This window comes from Argiope bruennichi, chromosome 6 (assembly GCF_947563725.1).
Source record: "Argiope bruennichi chromosome 6, qqArgBrue1.1, whole genome shotgun sequence".
Classification (NCBI taxonomy): Eukaryota; Metazoa; Arthropoda; class Arachnida; order Araneae; family Araneidae; genus Argiope; species Argiope bruennichi.
In genome coordinates, this window is record NC_079156.1 from 54,231,672 (window position 1) to 54,258,346 (window position 26,675).

Genomic DNA, 26,675 nt, shown 5'->3' on the forward strand with positions numbered 1-26,675 from the left:
CTAATTTGTTAACTAAGCAAATTGCAAAAGTAGTACTATTTTTGTACTGATTATTTTTATCAGACGCTTTTAAAAGACAAACCATAATCAATTCTATTAATATTCAAGGACAAAGCAGTAATGCTTTATTAAAGCATATTTTTAATACAATAAAAAACATTTTAGATTGAAATGCATGGATGTTACGAAAGCAAGCAGCTGACATCTACGCTGGAACTATTTCCATTGTAATTAATGTAACAACTCATTTTGTCAATTTTTCTTTTATGTTAGTTGTTTATTAGAATTCGTTGTATGGTTTTCGTTCGATCGGATGTTTTCCATTTGAAAACTTCATTGTTAAAAAAATACTAGCTTATTTATTTTGAAAATTAAAATTTTTTCAATCTGAAACACAGTTCCCTAATTAATTAAAACCCAAGACTAGTTTTTAAACCATATATTATTAAATGAAATCCAAATAAAGAACCTCAACTATATATTATGGCTATGGCCTTTTTAAATGCAGTACACTCCCGAGTATCCAGTTCGCGATTATCCGGCTTCCGAACTATCCGGCCTAGTTTTCTTTTATCGTAATTAAATAAGGAAGGCAAGGCGTTGGAAGTGGGCAAAAAGGCAGAAGCAGTCATCTATTAAGGACTTTTTCAAAAACTAAAAACTGCAAGTTTTGACTCTTATCTAAGGGTTACCTTTTCATATCTGTGTAATCCTTTATCAGTAAAAAATGAAATCAGTTTGATTCAATTTTCTTAAGAATTAGGCCTACGAATTACGTTAAGTTTCCAGCAATTAAGTCAGGCCTTACAGAATTTGTTAAAATGTGAATAGTGGATATCCTTTAACTTGTTTTTTCTCAAAGAAATTCTTGAAACGTGCAGTGCAGTATATAAACGAGATTTGGGATTATGGAGCACCCGCCCGGCGAATCTCCTCCTACCTACGGCTATCTCCTTCTACCAATACAGAGCCTTTTATTTTAAGTCGATACGTTACTGGCAACTACTTCTATGATTCACAGGGTCGCGGAAGCGTTCACATTCTAGGTGGCTTAAGATAAATGGTGTGTTTAGTATTCAGTAAGAAAATATGTATTATAACAGTGAGTTTTGGTATTAAAACTTTGTCTTTAGGTATTGGTGAGCAAAGAAAATGAGCTCAGAGAACTCCGGCCTATCTGGGTTTTTTGCTATCCGGTCTGCCCGTCTGCCACATTAGGCCGGATATTTGGGAGTATACTATGTACCATATTCTGGGTACATTAAAACACATAGAAATAGCTAAATACTTACTGCAAGTGAGAGGCAAAGGATGGACTGGGAATATATTTGTTCCCATTGTTCATTGATGGACTTCCATTCATAAGGGGTGATGGACTTCCATTCATAAGGGGCGATGTACTCTCCGATAAGATGGAAATTGTTTCTTCGTTAATGACGGGTGGAACTTTATCGTTCATCATGGAATTCATGCTGTAGAGACCACTTTCTGAGCAAACCTCTTCGATTTTGGGGGCAAAAGGGCTCCTCATGATGTTTTCGGGAAGAGGAACATCTGAAGTGGCTTCATCAATGATAATCGTTGGGGAAAGGCTACTACTCGAAGCTGAAGTTGATGCATAGCTTGACATTGCAGGTGGTGAGCTGCGTCTCATGGATGAAGCTGAAGCAGATGGTGGAGAATGCTTCATTTCCATTGGTGGACTGTAAGAATTGCTTCGACTGCGCCTACACGAATGCAAATAAAAAAAAGAACACAAAAAGAAAATTAAAGATAATCGTTTTTTTGTGAAATGAACAAAAATAAAATCAAGCAAAAGTTTGGGAACAGTAGTTCTCAAATTTTTGAAAGAGTGAATAAATATAATAAAGTAATAATGATTTGATGCTTAAGTATTATTCTGCAGACTTAACAATTAAAGAATCTTGTTAAGGAGAGAATAAAAATTTTAATCTCTCTTTATTTTTGTTTTTTAACCATATTCTTTAACTCACCATACAAGCACAACTTTCAATCATACCACACATGCTTCTCAATCACACTGCATTTGACAAAAAATAAAACTCATACAAAAAGAAATAATAAAAAAAATTAATTATACTCACAATTTTGTTAAGTAAAAAATACTTTTCATTTACTAGTGCCGACTTTAGAATAATTACCATTTCATACATATTTTGGATGACATTTATTTGAAATAACAAAAATGTTCTCAAATCACAAAACGACACTAGTTTATTTAATTACAGATAATTATAGATATGGCACAGTCTTATTTCCCATAAAAATCACAAAAATGTTAAAAAGTATTTTATTTGAAGGGAAAATGTTACTTTAATATTTATTCTGGTGAAAAATATTTTAAAATAAATGTCTGAAACTATTCTAGATACTAAAAGCCCAACTGCATATATTTTCTAAAGTTTTGGTTGAAAAATACATTATTAGTAAATTAACCAATCTAACTAATTACAAGAATTATTTAAAGTTACAGCAATTTCTTTAAACTCATGATGCAACTATATATCCTTTATTGTGCTCAGAACTTATATGAAAGTTAAGATGATACAGGAGAATAATTCATCAGGAGATAATGTGGCAATTGGAGAAAACATCAAAACAGTATCTGCAATGAAAATGTTCATCAATTCGTCCTGAAGGAAATTGATAGACAGCAACAGAGACCAAAACGTTCTTGATGCACAAGTTCAACAAATGACAAAAACAGAAATGATCTCTCTTAGAGTGTCAGGAAAAACAATCAACATTTAAAACTGAAGGAGCTTTAGCTTATTTTAAAGTGTATTTCTATCAATTAAAAAAAAGCTGCTTTAGGATGAACTGTTTGATCACTGTTTTGAACAGTGGTCAGGAAATGAGAATGAGATTTGAGTAGGGACTAATCTCTCCAAATCACACCAGGGAGACAACCAACTTAGTATGTAGCATATCAATATTCATGACAGTTATTTAGCAAAACCAAGTTTTAAACCCACATTTGTCCAATCTAAAGTTGAGTTCTTATGACCAAGTTAGTGCAGCTTTTAAAACTGGAGGAAGAGCAGGTTGAAATTATAGCTTTATTTTATTTTGAGATTATAAAGAATTTTAGATTTGAAAAGTCATTTATTTTCTGTTAATGAAATGGTAATTATTCTAAAGCAAGACATCAGTGCAGTTGTCAAAACACCTCCGAATGGTATTTTAGTAAGGTTATGAGCTCTAGATGGCTTTTTGAGAACCACTGTAAAACGGGAGACAAAACACATTTAACATTTAAGTCTTACCCATGATGACTTCTGAACATAGATCACACCTGCTATCCAAAGAAATTCTAATTAAAGGCATCTGTCCAAGAGAGAGGGTTAGAGAAGAATCAGGCGAACGCATCTCAAAGACCCTAACAAGAATAAATATGTCTGCTTTCTTCTTTGATTTTTGGATAATAGGAAAATGCAGGAAAAATTTCATTGCATAACACAACAACAACAACAAAAAAAAAAGAGGTAAAATAGCATCTGTACATATTTTTTTAAAAATAAAATGCTACATACATTACCATGAGAAGATTGGAATCTTTCAATGTCCAAGAATAATGCGAAGTTTAATAAAACATCACCAAGGATACAGATAAGAATTGAAAAGAAAGCGCAATCAATAAAGACAATATTTTATTTTTGGAGATTTTTTTCCATAAGAATTTTAGCACACAGAGATGGAAAATGGGTGCCATCACCATATAGTCAATGATAACATATGAATAGTACACAAAACAAGCTGCTAACCCAAAATAAGGGTAATTGACACAAATAGTGGATGACATTAAGTCATAACTTAACTTCGGCGCTTTCATTTCCAACTTATAGTCTCAAAAAAGTGGATATAAACATAAGGAGGAATAAAAGTACTTAGCTTGAAAAAATAATAATGAAGAGCTCATAAAGTTACAAATAATTTTAATGCACACAAATTAATGTAACACAAGACAAAAAAAGTTCCTTTATTTAAAATTTTACATAGTTTGAAAACATCAAAGAGACGCAAATACAATAATTGTTGGTTTTCCAAATGAGAGAAAAACCACATCCCTTTGTAGACACTCTATGTGATATCAAACCTACATTCACACACTCATATAACTCTCTCTTTTTATCACTCACTCGCACTCACAACACAGTTAACAGAAGCTGCCACCTTAAAATATTTACTTCTTAAAACCATTATGAAAACAAAATAAATACATAGTCAATGTGATGTTTCTCGATTTATTTGAAACCGATTAAAGAGATGTATTATACATAGTTTTTTTTGTACACTCACTTGAGATAGTTAATTTTTGGGTGCATAATAATTAATGACACTTTATGCCATGAAAATTAACATAACTTTAATGAATTATTTTAGTTTATATTATCTGTATTTGATTTTTTTTAACACATTGTGTAAAAGTGATGTATTTAAAATCAACTACTTAGTTTTCTACTGATATAATGGACACTATGAATATTTAGGAAAAATTAAAAAGAATTTTAAAGAATGATTAAAATTGATTATTAAAATATTTTACATCTACAGAAAAAATCTCTCATTACTTTATTAATTCATATGCAGTACCAAAGATAAATTCCCTAATGATTCAATTATGAACAGTAACAACAGTATGCCTTGATTCTTAATCTACAAAGAGAGAGAAACGCTCAATTTTTAAAAAAAACCACAGACTTAGCTGTAAATTGCAAAGTTAAAGAAAATTTTGTTCATCGTAATATTAAACCATGTAAATATTAAAAAATTAATTTTAAAAATTTTTCTTTAAAGTTACTGAGTTGAATTAGCAGCAGCTCCTTTGAATCAGAATAAAAACCAGATTGCATCAAACTTTGTTTATTTACAATATTATATGAGACATCTACACAATTTTTACAGAGCTGAAAGTCGTTACAATATGGGCACTGTTGTTATAGGTTATTATCGTGTATTATCCAACATATTATATAATGGTAAAACAGTTTTCTCATATTCCCCTAATAAAAGAAGATTTTCTTTCATGTTTTATTAAACTTCATGCATATTCGTATTTACAACACATTGACACCCCACTAAATGTTACGAATAAGCCTGTGAATCTCCATAATGAAAAATGTACAATCAGAATGTATTTCAAAATTAAAGCAATTTTCATTAACATATTTTTGCAGCTTCAAATCAATTTTTCCATGCAAATTTATCTCTAGTAGTAATATGAAAATTTTTTTACTTAGATTTCTCCAAAATATCAGGAATATACCAAATTTGATTTATATTAGCTTAAATAATTGAAATTCTTTTTTTTTTTTTCAAATTGATTGCATATCTTGTTATACTCACTCAAAATAAAATAAACATACAATGAAGCAAAAGCTCAAGTGGCTTAGAAGAAATGTTCAGTTTCTTCACATTTTTCAGGAGGAAAAGCAATTTATGCCCCCCCCCCCTTCTACTTTAAAACTGTGCATTGATAAAAATTTTTTTTCTCCAATTCCAATTCTTCTGAACTCATTCAATCTTAAAAGACATGAAATTCAATGATCTAAAGGTATTCTCCATCTCTTGCATTTTATTTAATTTTCATCATAATCATTCTTAAAAATATTTTAAATTTGTTATTAATATTCAAATTATTCCAAAAACAGACTAAAAAATTCAATATGTAAACTTTTGATATTTCAAACTGATAGGATCATTGTTGCGAGATATGGATAGCTATGTAGAAACAACATGATATTCAAAAATGGAAGTTGTTTTCAATACAGCAAAACAATCCATAGTTCAGAACAGCTATATGTTTCTTTTTCTTCTCATTAACATACTTCATTCAAGTCAATGACTTATAATTTATTTTACAAAGTAAAAAACACCAACATTTAATATGAGATTCAATGAAATTATATTAAGGTAGCATTTTCATCTTACTTCATATGAAAAGACTGCTGACCAATTTATTTGTCTCAAGTTATCGATTTATCAGCTTGGTGATAAATATGAGTTCCATAAGTAATAGCAAAATATACAATTGGAATATGATATTGTGCAATCAGTCTTATTTTCATGTATTTCCATTTCATTATTTTCAACCAAAGTGAAATATGTAGATTGCAAAGAACTTTTGGAATGTTTATTTATAATGCCACATACATCATTTTTCCAATAAAATTCACCAGTTCATGGTCAAAAATTTTCAAGTTGTTGAATTTCTAAGTGTTTGAATATTTCAATACTATAAGTACTGCAATCTGAAAATAAAGTGTTCATTTATGGAAAAAGCTACAGTGAAAAAGCAAATTATTAGGTATAGTGATATGAGAGGTGTAATGTAACCCCCTTATTTTGTAAGTGCCCATATTGTTATACAATGTTGTTAGTGGAGGGCAGTATTTCAACAATTCTGCATGGTTTAGAGAAAATACAACCGATGTACATAGCTCTCTTCGTTGACTCTTGATAAATGCTAGTGAAGTAAGTTGTTAATGGCTAATGAAATTAAAGCTATAAACACTTGACAATTTTAAGGAGTTTGACAATTTTATGGAGAAAAATTGGATAAAGGACAAAAAGAGCAGGAATGTGGCAGGAGGAAACTCAATGTTGAATAAATAAATTTTGGAAATATTAACAAACAAATGTTAGATCAAAAGCAATTAAGATATTGAAAATTAAGTGTATGTGCTAGACAGTGTTAAAACGCGAGCCAAAAAAATTGATTTTGCTAAAAACTGTAAAAATTTTAAAAAATGGAAAAAAAAAAAAAAAAAATTCATATAAGGAAGGAAAAGGGGGGGGGGGGTGTTTGATGAATACAATGGAAATCATGCATGATGATTAACTTTAATTAAAAACAAATTTTATTAGGAAAAATTCTTTCCATGAGAATTAAGTAAGAATGTTTTGTTCATGATAATATAAATCACATTTTCATTAAAAAAAAAAAAAAAAACCGATTTTAAATAAAAATTAAAATGTTCAAGCTATTTTCATTTACTTATCCAAAAATAAAATAAAAAAAATAAAAAAAAGAAATATTCAAATAGATGCATGATGACACAGTGAATATTTTTGGAAGCTGTAAAAAAACACGATATGTAGAACAAGAAGTTTCTTCGGGGGGGGGGGGGGGGGTATTTCTGATTTTTCTTTACAATTTAAAATTCATAAAACTGTTTTATACAAATATTTTTTTAAAAAAAAACATTGTTCTTGCTATTAAATAATCTTTATTATTGAAATATTAGTTGAGCTGAATATCTATTTACATATTTCAATTTCGCAAGATGTTTGTACTGTATTTGTCTAGAATTTTTTCTATTTTTTAAAATATATTCAATTTTTATATGCATTATCTAAAATTCTCAGCAACATGAATTTAAACAATCTATTATGTAATTAAAAGAGAGCTTGATAAAATAAATGTGGGAATGAAATCTATATATTTTAATAGTAAAGCAGGCGTGCTAATCTGTCAGCAACATTTATAAAAGTATGAAAAAAAAAAAAACATATTGGCACAACATCTAACCATTTGTAAGGGAAAAACTGATTGTTAGAATATGGCTGTACAAAACTAAAGATTTCTATTTAGGATAGTGGTTTCATAGCATGGACAAAGTGCTTTCCACTTTTTTTTAATTCAGGAGAAATTAAAATCCATGGTTCTTTAGACTGCATATTATATTATGTATTCTTATCTATCTGTTTATTAATTACCAAAGCCATAATGTGATAGAAATAGGAAGTTATATTAAAGGCGAGTGATTAAAGTTCAAACAGATTAGTGCCAAGAAGATGAGTGAAATTTTAATGGCTTAGGGGTGAACCATCAGAACAAGATACAGAGAAAAAAATTATCAGAATATTTAGAATAGAAAAAAACCCCTGAGGTATAGCATTACAATAATAGAAATAGATAATAAAAATATTGTAAAGCATGCAAAAAAAAAAAAAAAAAAAAAACCCAGGGTGTAAATCTAAAGTAAATATGAATATGCATTTCCCCCCAAAAACATAGCCATTAATCAACTTACCCCACTAATGACAAAATGTGAAAGTGACAAATCCTTCTTACCCACCTCTCAAAGTTTTGGTTTAAAATATTAATCGTCTCCATCGAGCCAGCTTCCGTGAATTGACTGTCGATCGTTTGTTCTGAGCTTTCTAAGCTATTAGACAAAGGACTATCGACAATCGCCTCACACTCTTTAGTCGTGGTAGAGTTTGAAGGACATAAAATGGTGGCAGGATACATCTTGCTATTTTCCATCTCAGTAACATCATGTATAACAGGTCCTCTATTCGAAACATTACCTGGAGACATGGGCTATAAAAAACAACTTCAGTATATTCACTAGCAATTTCATTAAGCAAAGCTTACACAGAGCTACCCTACACATTTGATGAAATAACAGGCGCGCTAATCGCATGATGACGCAACTATTCAGAAACCCTAGAGCTGAAATACAATTATCAATAAGGGATGTTATATTTGCAAAAACACAAAAAAGGTACTTTTAATACAAAATGAGCAAATAATATACATCATGGATATATACAAATGCATGGATTACAACAAATGCAAATGAAATGAAAAAAATTACAATCAAATATGTACACAAATAAAAAAATTGCTACAATGATGTTAGGAATGGTAAATGAAAGCAATTCTGCAGTAAATATAAAGACACACTGACAGATGGACAAAGACACCCAGACAAACATTATGATTGTAAGCCTCCCAAAGACAAAGGGCTAATAATAAATTAGTTATTTTATTATAAATTAGTCCAATTTGGTCCTTGGTCTCTGAATATAAATAATATGAATAAATGAATTTTTTTTTTCCCAAAAAGCAAAGAAAAAATAGAAAAAGAAGAAATCCTCAAAACCTGATCTTTGTATAAAGCTCTTTTTTTCCTCAAATAAATTAATAACTGATTACTTTGATAACAAATAATAAATATTTTTTCCCATTCAAACATTTCAAATTGTATTATCTGGTTGCACTGCATTTCACAAATGAAAAAATTGTATTATAGTTGCATGAAACTCTGCAACATTTTTTTTTTTTTTTATGAATCCTACATTAAAAATTAATTAAGTGCAATATTATTATCATTATATTTATACAGTTTAACAAATGTGAGGAAGATAATTATTTCACTAATATATATATTAAAAAACAGAAAGAAATGATATAAAAAAATTGTAATAATACTTACCTTACCTTGGTTGGAGTCTTGATCTTCATGCACAAAATACTGTGGGGACAATCGTGCAATTTTGTTGTGCGTCGTTTCCCCTTCATCAATCATTAGGGAAGGCTTCCTTTTTAATGTCATTTCTCGCCTTGTACGGACAATATTCATGAAAAAGGGAAGAAGCTACAAAAGATGACAAATATTTTTGACATGTTGCTTTTTCAATGAAGCTAAAATATTAATTATAATTATCGCTAAAAATTTTATAAAAGTTAAATCAGAACATTTTACAATTTTTGATTCTATTCCTTAATGCAAAAATGGTCTACATTTTAAATTAATTTAACCACTAAAAACAGTAAATGACAGTTTTGTTATAGTGAATTTAGTTGAAAATTTTAAAGATCAAAAGTTAATAAAAGCATTACTTATAATTTGGATTACTACTATGACTTTTAGATGATAAATTCTACATTAATAAATCCTCTTCTATGATCCTATTTCTATGATTATGAGAAATTTTAAATTTGTAAATTAATTTAAAAAATGGTTTATAAAAATATTATTTTGACTATAATTAAATTTTTTCTTTAATTGATGCAGTCAACTAAATACGTGTTTATAATATATTTAAGCTCAAAGAACAAAATTTTTTTTTTCAAAACAATTATTAAAATTATAAAATATTTTACACATTAGGATTTAAAACAGAAAATAAAAACTTTTGTATGAACATATTAGGAAAATTCATTTTTTTCAATAACACAAAGAAAAAAGTTCTTTTACCCTAAATTAAGAACAATTTACCCAATTGCAGCATAGACTGATAACTGATTCAGATTATAATTTGAAATATTATATATATATATATATATATATAATATGAAACATAATTTTTGGGAATCACAGACAAATTTCAGATGCCCTGCTACTTTTATTTAATCATTATTATAAGAATATCTTAACAAGAATATTTTTTAAATTTCCAAATAAAAAAAATCTACTGCACTGAAATTTATTGAAAGCAATACCTGTTGTATCACAGTTTGTTGTTGGGTGTATCTGTCTGCTAGTGCAGTGACGTGCCTCCACAACATCTTATTTTCTCTCATGAGAATCTCCATGTTCTGCTCAGCACTGTCCTGCTTCCCTTTAAGTGTTTGGAGGTTAGAGAGTAGTTCATCTATATATTCCTGTTTAACTTTGGGTTCCTCTGATTTACTGTTAGGAATCTGTTAAATACAAATATGTATTCATTATTTTATTACTAGAGAGAAATATTTTGCATATTTTAAATAATTTTTGTAAATGGTTAAAAACGTTAACTGATCAGCTATTACTTCTGCAGTTTGATTATAAGAAAAAACATAAGGCATGCAAAGAATTTATAATTTAAATAAAATATATTCGAACTTGTGTATATCACATTTGAAAATTCACAAAAAAAAAAAAAAAAAAAAAAACGATGTACAGAAGACTTACCTTAAATTTTTATCATTTCCTTGCTTAAAACAATTACACACAATTAATATTTTAGAACTAAAGAAGGCTTAAAGGAATTAAAATATTAAAGAAAATTATTTTAGAGAATGTAGCACTAACAATTTCTTAAAATTGTTAATCTGTACCAATTATTTTTTTAAACTATTTATTTTATTTTCCATCTCTCTTTCTAGATTATTTATTAAACTGAACTTATAATACTTGAAAACTTTTGTTTAAAGGGTCAGACTCAATACAAGAAATGTTATGTTAAAGTGAATTTAAAATAAAAATTTTGCTCTAAGCTTCGATTTGGGGGAAAAAACAACAACAAGTGACACATTTTAAAAGTGTTTACTACTGCTTTTTCCTACATGACTAACTGTCTATTGAAAATTTAAAATTCAGTTAAAAGGTAAAACAATTTTTTCTTATTTTATTTATATTCTTCTGAAAAAACAATGGACCCTTTAATTGTTATCAGTTAATATAATTTTTTAAGCAAAGATTTTCATTCAATATAGAAATTTTTCATTACATAGTGGTTTAATATGTAGGGTTTCATTGTATCTATTTTTCCATTAAAAATTAACAAATGATTTAAATTATGTGTTTTGAGCATGCTGATATTAAATTTAATATCAAATAACACAGAAATAATTTGTAAATAAGTATAAAATTGAAAATTGACACCATTATTTGTTTTAACATATAAATTATTCAAAATTTTAATAAATGCACATCAGGCAAAGTATGTTTTATAATGTGTTATAAAATAACATAAGAAAAATGATTATACAATAATGATTATCCAATAAAAAAGTAAAACATACATAAACAATTTTGCCAAAATATCTTAGAAATAAATACATAAATACTTTTATTTATTTCGAAGAATCATAAAATTGTATAAGGAATACTGAAAAAATGTTGGGGATTTTAATATAAATAGATGAAATTACAATTAAAAAAAAATTCATTTTCATAAACATATATAGCAACCAATGATTCAGATTTGAAAATGGAATGTCTATTTTTGCATATTTTGATGGAAGAAAGGGCTTGTAAAACATTAAAATTATTAAAAATAAAATAAAATTTTTAAAGTTTCATATTCTAGTTATGAATTTAGTATCTAAGATATTGGCCTCAAGATTCATTTCAGAAAATGGATTTAACATGAACTAGCTAAAATTATTCCAAATTTAGGTCTTTTAACATTCTTTGATAAATGCTGGTACAGACCTACTTCAACCTTTGAACTTAGATAACAAATTCCCTGTTTGTTGCAAACTTAGATTAGTTTTATATTGACTCTCAGTATCGACAATTCAGATAATGAAACACCATTTCGTCACATATGTTGCTGTGTTTACAAGAATTAACTTTTAATTCTAGAAAATCCAATTTTCTGCTGATAGAATCTAAGTGATCAGTGGGTATTTACATAAGGACAGGTCATAAGATTATCATATCCTTTAGTATCATATGAATGATACATGATCAGACAATCAAGCATGTTTAACATGAATCAAGAACTGTATTTACCTTTCTTTTGATTAACTCAAGTAGAGATTCCTGTCCCTTTATGAAATACTGATGATAAAATTCAATTTCATTCTTGTAGCAATGCATTCCTCCTTGGTCTATGCAACTGAGTTTTCTAAAACCATCTAAAATAAAGCAGATAATATTATAAAATTATGCAGATGAACAATAAAATATGATTATACTCCAATCAGAACCAATTTTTTTCTTCTTTGACATAAATTTTAAAATATGTTAAAAGAGTTTTAAAATAATTCTAATCATAAAAAAGTAGCCCAGAAAATGACTTTATGTGGAATATTATTAATTTCTAAGTATTTATATGCACTTTTAATTTATCAGTAAAAGAAAAGCGATATTTAGTTAGTGAGAAAATACTGGTCAAAAATAATTATTAAAAAACAACAAATCCAGAAATAAATTAATGATAAAAATTTAATTTTAAATTTATTAATTAAAAATTTAATACATTTAATGTTGCAAACTGATCTTTATTTACATCATTAATATTTCGCTTTTTAAAATTAATGCTAAATAATTTAAATAATAATAAACGTAATGATACACTTATTTTATTTTGAAATATAAAATTTTTAATAAACATAATAAATCCAGAAAAAAATAACAATCAAAATTAGTTCCTTATGTAGCATACTGGTTCTTATAATTTATAATATACTTATTTTATTTTGAAAGATGAAAGATTTTTAATAATTTTTTTTATGAATCAGTATTGTTTTAATTATACTTTTCATAATTTTTTTTAAAATTTAGTTACTATTTACATACTCCTCATATTAATTTATATCGGCTTCTATAAATGCGTCTGTACAATAAAGTCGTGTAGTGATGCTAAATTTAAAGAAACTAAATTATTAGTTTTGAATACGAACTTAGAATGGCATGAAAATCTATGGAATTTTCTGAGAATGCAAAAAGTATACTTACACATATTTAACTGACGGACGAAACTTGCCATATTGTTGTGCTTAAAATACATAGGTAGTAACTCTTTTGAAAAACGTATTTCGTCATAAATAATGAAGCTAGTACCACCCTGAAAAAGAAAATGTCATGTTAGGATTCATCAAATTTATTTTTAAATTCTATTCAATGTTTTATAATTTACATAGAAAAATTACACATAATATTAATGGTACAGGATATTGCATGACAGTTTTAATGGAATACCTACTTGTGAATAAATCAGTTACCTGTTGCAAAATATAAGAAAATATTAAAACGAATTAGCGATTGTCTGCTCACTCCTCATATTAATAGTATTGTAGTTACTTATAGCACTTTACAAGTCCACTGACAGAATTAATAATATTAATTTAGTAATGCTAATTAACTTCTGTGGTTGGGAGACTCAGTGAAGGTTTCCCCCCTTAGAGAATATATGCAAAATATATTCTTTAGATTCTTGCAATTTCTTTGTAAAATAATAGATGATGTAAGGGAAGAGTTGTGACCACAGATGACATATATATACGTATCATGAGCTTTCATATGCAACAAAAATTGGAAAAATCGAACCAGAGATTGGGGCTAGGTGACTAGTTATTTGGTTTTACTGATTATTTAAAATATAGATAGCTGAAAGTATATAATTTTGTTGCAGTGATTTTCTATGCATAGGGTTCACACTAGTGAAAACATCACATGATTATGAAACTTCATTCATCTAAATGAAGATCTTCTTAATAATAATCAAAAATCAGTGAACCAATGTGCATTTTAAAGTTACCAATGTACACTTTAAAATTCAAAGTTTCACTTTTTCAGTAGCACAAATTTAATTTCCGTGCAGCATACAGTTTTTTACATTAATTTTTGAAAATTCAATAAATTGCAGAATAGATATAGATGATTCAGAAATAAGAAATTTTAGTAATATTTGGTTGTTAGGCAACAGTGGCAATTTCAGCTTATCCATCTTTATTTTTTTACATGTATAATTTCTATCTTATTTTTTTAAATATCTTTTGGCAAAACGTATTTTAATTGGTTTTAAAAGAATTCTAAAGTTTATTTATTCACAAAATTGCAGACGATATACAGATTTCGTGTATTATAATATTTAGTGCAAAATAAGCATTTACATTAAAAATATTATTTAAAAACATTTGTCCATGGACGCATTGAGATTCAAAAATTTTGATATTCAATAGATTCTTATTTTTTTGCAGACGACACACAATTAAAATTTTACTTGCAAATATTGAAGTATAAGCAAGGCTTTAATGGAGTTTTTTTGATAAGTAACTAAGCCTAAGTATTTCATTAATAAAAAAGCATCAATATTTCATCTTAAATAAAGCTGAGCATTTCAGCTAGTGTAGAATACTTTTCATTTTACAGCAATGGGAACATAATTTTTATAATGTGCTTTTCTCTTGCAATATTTACCGAACGTTTTGTGACTAAGTTTTTGATATAACAATTATGCTTTATTGTTTTATTTCAGTTCCCATTACAGTATATAACATCCGACGAATAGTATACATTCAACATTACTTCTTCGAGATGTATGATGTTCAATAGCGACAATAACATCTTTTCAGGTAAGACAAATGTGTATTTTTTAAATTTTCGTAACAGCTTTGATAAGTCATTTTCACCAAAAAAATAATTTATAGCCAATTTTTAATGAAATGGCCGAATGTGCGCGAACGGCAGCAATAGCGTAACAGTAGCAAAAGTACCACCAAAAAATTGCCAACCTCGCAAGGCGCCAAATGACTGTATGTCCAAGCTAAGCCTAATTTTCTTCTAGTTTTATTTTCAAGCTAAATTCTATAGTTCTTATATGTCACAATACTGTTACGCTTTCACAGTAACATTATTGCAATAACATATTTAACTGTGCAGCCATTGACTACGACATTACATTAAATTTGCCATAAAATACATTTTAACTCAGTTTATACAGGCAAACTAAATCAACTTGATGATGTGTACTGAATTTATCAGACACAAGAACCAATGCAGACAGTAACTGCTTTGGTCAGATTATTTGATATTGAGATTTATGTGCAACACGGAATACCAAATTATCGATGAACAACAAAAGATAAATGCATTTTTTTTCCTTTTCTTTATTAGACCCATTTTGAAATGGAGCCTTAATGATTGAATGAACCAATTCTACGTGGAATTTATAACGTTGGAACGTTAATTCAAAGAAACAACTTGTAAGTGGAATGCAAGCGATGCAACAAGATTCGTGGAACTGATATCCCAATAGAGTATCTGCTATCAAAGTAGAGCATGAAAATGAATGCAAAAGTTGTTACTAATACGAATTGTTCGTTTCGCGTGATGCTTTAAGAAGAATTTAGCAGTGATTTTTTTTTTCATGATATTAACTATACAGACTTTAAATGTTTATCTTCATATTTATTTTTATCAACAATATATAAATATAATATACATCTTCGAATTTTTTTTTTTTTTTTTTGTCCCACAAATCAGCAAAAAAAAAAAAAAAAAAAAAAAAAGACCAGTTGCTTCTATTAAAATCAAGAAATATTATCTAAGTTACTATGAATGTAATTTTCATTAACAACATTAGAAATTTCTGTATAAGTTATGAAATCCAAAATTTTAATATCAGCTTATTTTTAAAAATGTATGCATTGTTTAATCACTTGGATACAATCGCCATGAATATCGGTATTTTTTTTAATGAAATTTCTTTTCTTAAAAAATAAACTCTTGATTTTTCCGCTTACAGCATGCAATTTTGTATCATTACAAATGCTGATGCGTTATTTTAAGGATAACTGAATGCTAAATTCATAATACGAAACATGCGTGATATATTTAAAGAATAACAATGAAGTAAAATGATGTTGTACAAATGGCGGTACTTTTTTTTTTACGGTAGTATTTGCTCTGAAAAAGACATTAGAGAATTCAACTGTAGACAATTTTTATAGTGAAGTGAAACTATTAAATTTGTCAAATGAAGCCTGGCATTGCGATTCTTTTTCTAAATATGAAGTGATAAACGGGGAGAACTTTATCTTCTAAGAAAAAGAAAGGCAATAGAAAACATTAACTTTTTATGGTCTACGTCTACATCTGAAACTCCCAACATCGCTTTTTCTGCTGTCTCGCGAGGTTGTAGGAATCAAATGTCTGGCTATAAGGACAATATTTTTTTATTATAAGAGGCAGTTGTTATAGTTCAAAGAAGTTTTTTTTTAATAACAAAATTAAGGGGAACAAAGAATTTAATATAATTCATAAATTTTACTGCATTTTTTTACTAATAAATAAAGTATATATTAATATCAGTTAACAAACAAAATGAACGAATTTTAAAATTATTAAAGTAGGATGGAATTTCATTATTCCATTTTTTAAATGACGGAAGATGAAGACCCACAGTTGAAAATGCCCACAAACTTAAATTCCTAACAGATTAATGTACGAATCAGTTTTCCCAACTTTTGAATCGTTCATACATGTTGCGTTAAATGCATGATATAAAGTATTAGCACCTTTAAGGTATGTCATTAAAACAGTCCTAAGTTTCGTACAAATTTATGATTTTTAGCTTTTCTGAATTTCAATGAATTTGTATTTTGGTAAATGGAACAATAAAAATTTTTTAAAGAAATTTAATGATAGAAAATAAAGGAAAAGCCATATGTGTATCGTTATGTCCATCTAAATAGTCCTGCATATGATCTTGGTATTAAGATAATTTAAATATTTTAACAAAAGGAATCCATATTTTGTATAATAAAAACTTAAATTTAAGAATAAAAAAGCTTAAAAATTCAGTGGTAATGATTAAAAATTTTTTCTATATCTCTAGGACGCAGAAACTCTACTGGCGTCATCCATCAGCAATGCGTCGCTCGAAAATTTTAAAGCACTTTTTACTACAACTATCATCGACTATAGGATATTTTAAACGTTCGCGTTGATAAATATCGGGCAACTTCAGCGAAATTTGTTGATTCCAAAATGAGCATCATTTCTGAGTCACTTAGATTTTAATGGTCAGCATTAAAAATAAATATACATCAGGGTGAAATTACATGAAAATATTATTGTTTCAGTCAATCATAATTACTTTGAACAATGCCTGTACAATTATAGAAAGGCACTTTTGGGGAGTTCGAACCGGTTATTTTAATTTTTTCTTCATCAATACTTCCTTTTTTTCCGATTACACAATTAGTAATTTTCAGAACACTTTATTTAGCGTTAAAAAAAAGAAAACAATAACACACGAATAGTAATTCCTCAATGTTAAAAGTACGCCTCTTTTTTTTTTCACGGGAATGAAGAAAAATAATACGTATATTGAAAAACTGTTAGGTCATGATTCATATCTACATCAATTCATGCTTAGACGAGGAAAAGAAACCGAATTTTGAAGGAAACAAGACGAAAGATTATTCAAAAGCATGCGCACCAACATGTGTTTTTGTACACTCTGACGTTCAAATCAGCAAAATAAGTCCGAGATTCCTTTAATGAATGTTGACCACGAGTTTCTAACGTGACATCTTTTCCTGTCATTCATGTTTTCCAAGTAAGTTATCATTATGATCCTTTTTTTTTTCTTTTTTTTTTCTCGTTCGGTTAAATAGTATTGAGGATATAAAGAAAATCAACTCTGTGCACGATGACTCACAACTTGTTATTTACAGAGATACAAGTAATTATTTTTTTTAAAAATTTTCAATTGGCTAAAATGCAGACACCATGATAAAAACGTTTTACAATGAAGAATTTAAAACAATACCCAAAGAACTTAATAAAAATATAATAAATATTTTAATTGTCACTCAGTGATAAAGTCTTCTTTATAATATCCGTTGCTAATAGTTAACTATTTATAGTACAGCATAAAACCCATCTACCTCATAAAATCAAAAAATATCAATTTGTATTATGAATTAGATTATTTTAACTAATTTAATTTGTTAAACCCCCTACCGTTTTGAATATACATGAAAGTTACTGGAAATAGACAATCTCACAATATGGAACTGAAATCAGATTAAAAGAAGGAATCAAAGTTGGTACTTCAAATTTACGTAAGAAATTCTTTGTTGAAATCTACATGCATGGTTAGCCTTCGGTAGAATCGGAAATTGAATCAGCGATTTTCCGATTACGAAGCAGACAATGTCACGAACTTGGAAAAACGTTTCACAAATCTTATATAACTTATTTCATTTACATTTATTGCATTATAAGAAAAAAGACATCCGTCATTTTATTTTGCATCCGGGATTCATCACGACGGAAATTTTCATAAACATACAGCGATATCAAGTAAGTATTCAGTCCAACTAAAAATTACATTCATAATTTAAGGGAATAACTCTAAATCATGGTTTTGCAAGCTTGTAATGGATATATAGAGAAAATACAAACTCCAGTCAATGAACATATATATACAATGAACATATAATTCTATATTTTGTCTTCCCACTCTACATATTTAATATTATTTAATACTTTCATATCATGTGTTGCCTATTTAAGCATTTCGGAATATATATGTATATAAAAAAATCCACTTCATCGCCGATTCTACAATAAATTCTTTTCTAACCACCTTAATTTAAACTTCCTTTCAACTTTTTGTTGCGTGGTATTTTAGTTTTTTCGAGTTTGACAGAGTCTACTTTCTATAATTTTTAGTGTTCAATATTTTAACTTTTATTCTTTTAAGTTCAATTTGAAATGACGTATCAAATAAAAATCACGCGGTTAAAATAAATTTCGACAAATCCTCTTCTTGAATGTATACTAGTTACATTAGTATGTTGTTGCCACTTTTTTTTTCTTTTTTCTTTTTCCGTCTTTGTATTTTGGTAGCTGCTCCCTGGCCATGGATTTGACAAAAAAATTTAATTTAATTTTTAAATTTAATTTTAATTTTTTGCTATAAAATTGAACTTTCTGCCTAATTTAGAAGTATAAAGCTTTGATTTAAAAAGAAAAGTTATGTTACTCCTTTACCAGAAGAACATATATAATTTCACTGTAATTCATTACTACAATGAAACCTAGTTGAGTTCCTATACATTAAAAATTAAAGATGCTTTCACAAGAAGCCAACTATTGTGCGCGATTGTCCAAACCTGTACCCGCCCACAAATAGTTGCCTCGGCAGGACAACTACTTGCCATTGTCCCATCAGAATCATGTGATCTTCTTGAGGTAGGTTTGTTCTTCTACTGAGCTGCAATAGTTGTCCTCATGTGAGCGCTGAACAATTTCTAAGCGAAATTAATGTGCCAATTAATAAAAGCAACGTAAAAAATATTCAAATAACTTTCTTTATATTAAGTTTTTTTCTTCCATAATTTAAACCTTAATAAATTGTGATATTTTTGTATGTGTATGTTCAAATTTATTAAGTAACTGAATTTGCAATGCCATTTTTCTGTAGCAATAGCAATGTTCAAACCATTTTTGAGTTCAAATCGTAAGGGAATTTAATTTTTGCAACTGCTATTGCAAAGCTGAAGATAATCTCTGTAAAAATTTTCACAATGAAGTTGTAAATACGAAATAATTTTTTTAAACATACACATATTTTACTTAAGTAATTTGCCTTAAAGTCTCATAAGATTAAAGAGTATATGGTTGAACCCCCATCGATGTTCTAACTATTAATTAAAATAACCATTACTCGATGCTAGGCGCAATTCTGTTTTGGTTATCATAATCTGTTGCGCAACAATATGGCTGATTTTTTTTTTTTTTTTTTTTTTTTACAAAACGGAACCTTTATTATGAATTACTGACCGAATATAAGGGATATAAACGAAGTCCCAAATGGGCCTCATCATTAGATAGATTGTTTACGATAATGTTTACGAAACGATCTCGAAATCGACCACATCTCCTCACTATCGCAATCTTCAGATAATGCTTCGAGATGCAATTATATTTTAGCTGAGAAAGTGGGAAATAACAAGGCAGTTCAGAATTAAAGCATTCTTTTCACAGCACTGTACAGTTGAAACCATAGGTCAACAAATCGGTAGCAAGTACTTCAGAAGATAGGGAAAATGAAAAGGAATATTTGTTGAAGAGAATCGTCTTTTAAGTTTAGAATTTTTTTGTTTTAAATCTTAATATACCTTATGATAATTTTTTTCATTTATAGTACTTTCCTATAGCTTACAATTCTACACTAATAAGCATTATGAATATCATTAATATTACCATATGTCGATGAGTGAATTATCTTTTTAAACTAGGAACTAACTGTTCGCTTATCGTCATCTATTTTCTATCTTCGAATTTTTTTTTTCTGTCATTCGTTTATTCATGTTCTGAAAGGCATTATTTTTGAAACTCGACGATCTTTTGACCATCAGTTTTTCACTATGATATAAAAGATATAATTTAATTCTAACTATCTGGTACTTGGAATAAAATATTCCTACATCAATTTTTTTTCATTTCACATTATAACGTCACTAGTTTTTTTTCTTCTTGTTTTAATGGAGTATCAACAAAGTAATAATATTTCAATAAATACCTTTTCAAAGCTCGCTAGTTTTCTTTTAAGTCGCAACTAACAATCAAAAATATTTATAATAAAAATTAATGGACACATGTAACAAACAATGAATGTAGAAAAATTCCTTTAAAGCAGACAATGTTTACTGAATTTCCAGAAATTAATAAATAGCAGTTGTTAGGTCAACGAAACTATAAAAATCTATTGATGAATGTTGTAATATGATGTTTTGGTTAAGTGGTTACAGTGTCTATAAAAATGTCGGAATTACAAATAAACAAATGCAACGTCTCCAAGCAAACTACACGACCGAGTGCTCATTCAACAGGTGTTAGGAGGAAATAGGAAATCCACTTATATTTTAGGTATCTTTAATTTGATATTTTAATTTTTATTATACTTATCGGTCGCAAGCTAACAAAGAACGGTTGCCACATGAGAGGTGACGGACGACAATTAATAGGATAGAAAAATTAACAAAACACAGGATATCAGAAAAGGAAACGCGAAATTTACTGCTTTATAAGAAGTTCCACTTCACCAAATATAATCAGTCAGATTCAATCCTAATTTTCTAATTAGGTATGCAGAATAGGAAAATGATTATTTTTGATAAATGTCAATTACACGGACAAATTCCAATTCTACTGCAACTACTAAATCAAGTATTTCATTGTGTGGTACATTAAAATTATGAGATGAAAGTGTAAAACATGATAACCATTTATTTAAATGAGTTGTACGCAGTAATTTGCTATTACAGATTCAATAATTATTTCCGAGGTGCTTATTGATTTAAGTTTTTGTACTAGGCAGCAGAGTGATGGGAAGGACTTTGTCTGTTTCTCTTATAACTTATATCAACTTATACAATTACATTTTTTAATCTCGATGTACTGAAAATGAACTCTTACATGTCATGAATGAATAATTATGCATCTAATTAATTTTCTAAGAGCAATGCATTGAGAAAAAAATATTAGAGAAATTCAAAAGTTCCAGCCAAAATAGATACTCTGTATCTATTTCAGATGGAAAGAAAAAAAATATTAATAAGGACCAGATGATATAAAAAAAAAGTATACCTGATAAACACTTTTTGAAAAACAAAAATATTTTTGAAGTTCATGTGACGTGGAAAATTAGCATCTTAATAAGCTTAAAAGTTACAGCAAAAGTGAAATATTATACTCAGAAAAACCCGATTGCAAAGAAATGTAGCAAAAAAATACTTCATAAACAACTGATATCGATCTCGTGTTTCCTTTTTTGAAGTCACACTGTCCATCTGTGTAGCAAATTATATGCATAAAAAATCAGAAGGAAAACAATTTAGATTATCTTACGATAACATTTGATTAATTAGCATTCACAAAAAAACCACTACAACCGCAGCACTGAAGAAAAACATCAAGACTCAAAATAAATTAAATGCGCAATACAATGGTAGTTCTCCGAAGTCATTTGATTCACATTTCTCTACTATGCAAAAAATGAACTTGATAGGAATATAAAAACATTCCCCTCCTCTTGAACGAAAGGAAAAACAAAATTAAAAAAAAGCACTGAACTCATGCAAAATAGAGGATGGAGGGGAGGAGCATTACGAATGGGAAAGCCTGCGCCCCTTACCCAACCAACCAGTAATGACAGTTTAGGAAAGTCAGGTCTAAACATATATCAAAAACATGTTTTGAATATTATTGTTAGCTTTTTGCCGGCACGAGCTTCCACCTTTTCTCTTTCGACTCGCAATATCGCGGTTGAAAATTGAACTTCCAATTGCGAAAGACTTTACTCTTGACGTCAGAACGACACGTGTCGCACGTGTTTGCGAATGTGTTGTTTACGAAGGACGGGCAGCCATATTTCGTAGATGTAGTGGCACTCAGGCTGGCGGTTCCTCTCCTCTCTTCCTCTCTCTCCTTTTTAATGTATTTTAAGAGCTTGCGGACAAACGTGATATGACAATCTCGTTGTCAGGGTATATTTTGCGGATTTTTTTTATTCACTCGCTATTTTTCCAATATCAGAAGAGGGATAAAAAATGTTTTAGTCTATTAATGAGATGAGATAACTAATAAACATAAGATTTTAATAAGATATGATTACAGAAGAGCTTTTGAAATTTCTTCGTAGAATAGAATGTTTTGGGGCACTGTTAAGGAAGATACGTAAAGCAAATTCTGTCAACGAGAAAAAAAAATTCCGGAATTTTTTTTATGTTTACATAAACAAAATGCGATAAAATCAATGTGAAATAACTATCAAATTCAGCATAATTTATCGTCTATAAATACCACTAAACTATATCAAGTTATTATAAAGATTGTAAAATGCTTAACAATTTCTAAATAATTGCAAGAGTATTTCTTTTAACACAATTTAGAAATAGTTTACTGATAATATGAACAGCTTATTATAAATACACTGCTAATAGTAATTAGCAGTTCTTATGTAATAATATTTGCTTTATTAAAGATTCTTTTTGTCCAAGGAAACTGAAATAGTATCAACTGGAGAATACATTACACTCGATATGGGATACAGTTTTTATTATATTATTATTATTATTATTATTATTATAGACTTAATAAAAGTTTTCATCAATGTTTCAAGATTTTATGTAAAAGAAATCTTTCTCAATATTTTAAATGGAAGTTACATTCACATTTAGTTTGCCTTCAATGTTATTTGATGTGAGGAAACTACACAATTTTGTGGAAATAGTCATTCCATTATCATTACCAACACATCATTGTAAAAATTATTATATTTTCATTTGTTTAATACAGATTAAAAGGATGATTTCAAAAGAACTGAGCGAATTGCAAAATGGAGAACGTGTCGATAAATTTTTGATAAATACACAATTTAGGAGTTACTGCCAGAAAAAGTATCCGAGGACATTCAGAACATACATTCCTCTGGATTCACGTGCAAACATTCTTTGTCGGTATGCTGAATAAGCTACAATCAGCTGGATTGTGTGAAACAATTTTAACTAAAAAAAATTATTTTGATCTTCAGTGTGTTCACCTGCCCGTCGAAGACCACGAGTACCGATTCCGGGCAACGTTGAGAATTCGTGCAAAGAGATAAACATTTGTAGGAACAGGAATAACTTTTAGCATTGCACGCACGAACATGAAAGATTATTTTTTTTGTTGTTTTCTAATGAAAGCCAAGTTAAGCGACAGTCAGTTTTCATCACTTTTTGATTTCACATTTCACTTTATACTAATAAACGAAAAATATAAACTGAAATCTTCGACAAATTTCTTTAAATAGAATTCCGGAAAGACGAAAATATTCCTCAATTTGATTTAAATTGTTTTAAACTATTAAAATTAATTATTTAAGCCGTGTTAAAATATTCTTGCCATTTCATTCGAAAAGTTGCTTTGCATTTTTTCCTTCATCGACATTTTTTAGTCCACTTCAAGGTTCCAGTGGCGAATTTCAGATTGTAAAACAGTAGACAAAACATAGCTGTATCTGTTGTAAAAGACACCACAATTTAATACGAATAAACCTTGTAATTTGAACTCAGAAATTAATGCTAGTGCTCTTTGCATACTCAGAACAATGGTGGATACACACAACCATTCAAAAATAAATGCCTTTCACTTTCCAAACAAAATGTTTGAGATACAGACGAATAACAAGTGAGCCAATTATTATCACCGCAATACAATTGATGAAATATATCCAAATCCTTCTATTTCGCAAAATAACATGACTTTTTACAAGACATAACTCATATAAAGATTAAAAGCAAATTGTTCGATCGCACAAAAAGTGATTAAAGTCAAAGACAGTTGGATTTGGTAGAACGAAAAAGCTATATAAAGAATCACTATTTAATGGAAAGTCAAAAAAAAAAAAAAAAATTAACGTAATATTTTTTTGAAAACCAATAATTGATATTTTGCCCTATGCAACTGAGTCGACCATGAATCGAACACGCATGGCATCATTCATAGTTTTCTACTTACTGTCAATGACTACAGTTAACTATGATTGTCTTAAGATTCTAAAACAAAACGTTAAATATTTGATTTGATTGATTGCGAAGGCGACAATGTTTCCAAAAATTTTCCGTAAAGCTGTATTTAATAATAGCTAATCCATAACTAAGACATTGCAAATTAGAACTTAATGTATGCCACGTGCTAATGAAAAAATTCCAAAAGGGAAAATGTAACACGCGCTGAAAATGGCAAGGTGGGTATTCTTAGATCTAAGCATTTGACACTGTAACTCATACACCTTGAAATTGTATTTTTGTCGCCAAAACTTCTTCAATGAATGAAACACGTGCTTCGATGCAAAGTAGAGGCGGAGTCCTGATCTAATATTCACGGAAGGCAGTCGCCAATTAAAATATTCTAAAAAGATTTTCAGCTGATGGTATGAAAGAGCAAAATGACAATTTTAGTGTTCGTTTTATTGTAGCGATGAATAAAGATCATAAATCTGACACATAATTATTTACACAATATTGTTCACTTAAATCTCTGTACGGCGTACAATAAATTGTGTAATTTTTACTACGAACTAATAAACGATAAATTTTTGCTTATCTAATATTAAAACAAATTCTGACAAAGACAATCAACGAAAATTTATGGACAGCAAGGACAAGCAATCAAATTGTTTGCTGATTTCTTGCCAAAATTTGGTATCAGAAGAAAAGTGCCGATGTTTCATTGTCACCAGGCATTATCTCGAACCATGATACGTTTTTCAATATTTGACGACGTTCTGGGCTATTTAGCTTAACGTTAAAAGACAACTGGCGATAAATCTCAGCGCTGTTGCTAACTGCATAGTGATGTTTTTTACGCTGTTAATGGCTATATTTTGAATATCAATATTATACTTTTTTTTACATGACATTTATTTGCTTATTTTTAATATGATAAATTTTTTAGAGGTAATTAGCAAAACTTGATCCTTCCGATGTCTTACTTTATTAATAAATTCGATATCATTATAATCGATTGAAAATAATAATGTTTTCTTCTCATTCTAACACAAAATACATATATTAGTAATGATGTTGCAAATTAGGACGGATTCATATTTAAGTGTACACAAATAGTAATTAATAATTCCCACTAAAAGTTACGGAATATTACTTCCAGGTCATTCATGAGTTTACAAGGAATACTAGACATATAGTTAATTTTCGATGATACGCAAGTATTATGGTATTAATAGACATAAGAAATGAAACATTATACTGCCATTTATATGGTATTCTAAGAACAAAATGCACTGATTATCGTGGTAAATGATCAAAATAGCATATTTTGATAAAATTCTGCAGCGACTGACATAGAATAAAATGGCACACATTGGGTAGCATTTGAAAAGTGAGATTTTTTTTATTTACTTGGAGTGCATACAATCAACTGGTAGATTGGAAAATCACAACTTCTGTACGTGAAACTAATGGTAAAATGCCAAGTAACACGCAAATCTCTACATAACGTAGTAAATGTACACAAACATTAATGTCGCAGCTAGACTTCATTTTCTCAATACCCAACAATTTTTAAGACAATGTTTTCTCAATAAATAATAACGCGATGAATTACGGTTTTATGATGCTATCTCGGAACTTTATTTCAAAAATGAGCTCTAATACGAAGATGGCATTAAAAACAGATAAAAAAGATTATGGTTTTTAATAAAAAAAATACGGTTCATTGTAAGAACTCAATGTACAATACAGATGTTTTTTAAAGAGGCAGTTTTTGAGATTTTGAAACACTCTTATTCAAAACACGGATATTCAATCAAAGTGCAAGTCATCTTTTAAGTCATTCATCAAATCATAAACAATACATAACAATTTCATTCCGCTTATTAAAGCATTGTATAATTCGTTTCAA

General features: G+C 28.5%; 1 protein-coding gene across 1 annotated transcript in view; it reads right to left on the minus strand.

Annotated features, from left to right (window-relative positions):
* The window catches only part of LOC129971558 (heat shock factor protein-like), an 89,883-nt gene that overhangs the window by 7,037 nt on the left and 56,171 nt on the right, over window positions 1-26,675 (minus strand). Inside the window, exons 2-7 of the mRNA XM_056085437.1 lie at window positions 13,206-13,314; window positions 12,258-12,382; window positions 10,259-10,459; window positions 9,249-9,410; window positions 8,103-8,350; window positions 1,293-1,727 (exon numbers count right to left, since the gene is read on the minus strand). Of these exons, the coding sequence (XP_055941412.1) occupies window positions 1,293-1,727; window positions 8,103-8,350; window positions 9,249-9,410; window positions 10,259-10,459; window positions 12,258-12,382; window positions 13,206-13,314 (1,280 nt within the window). The remainder of the gene's footprint in view (window positions 1-1,292; window positions 1,728-8,102; window positions 8,351-9,248; window positions 9,411-10,258; window positions 10,460-12,257; window positions 12,383-13,205; window positions 13,315-26,675) is intronic.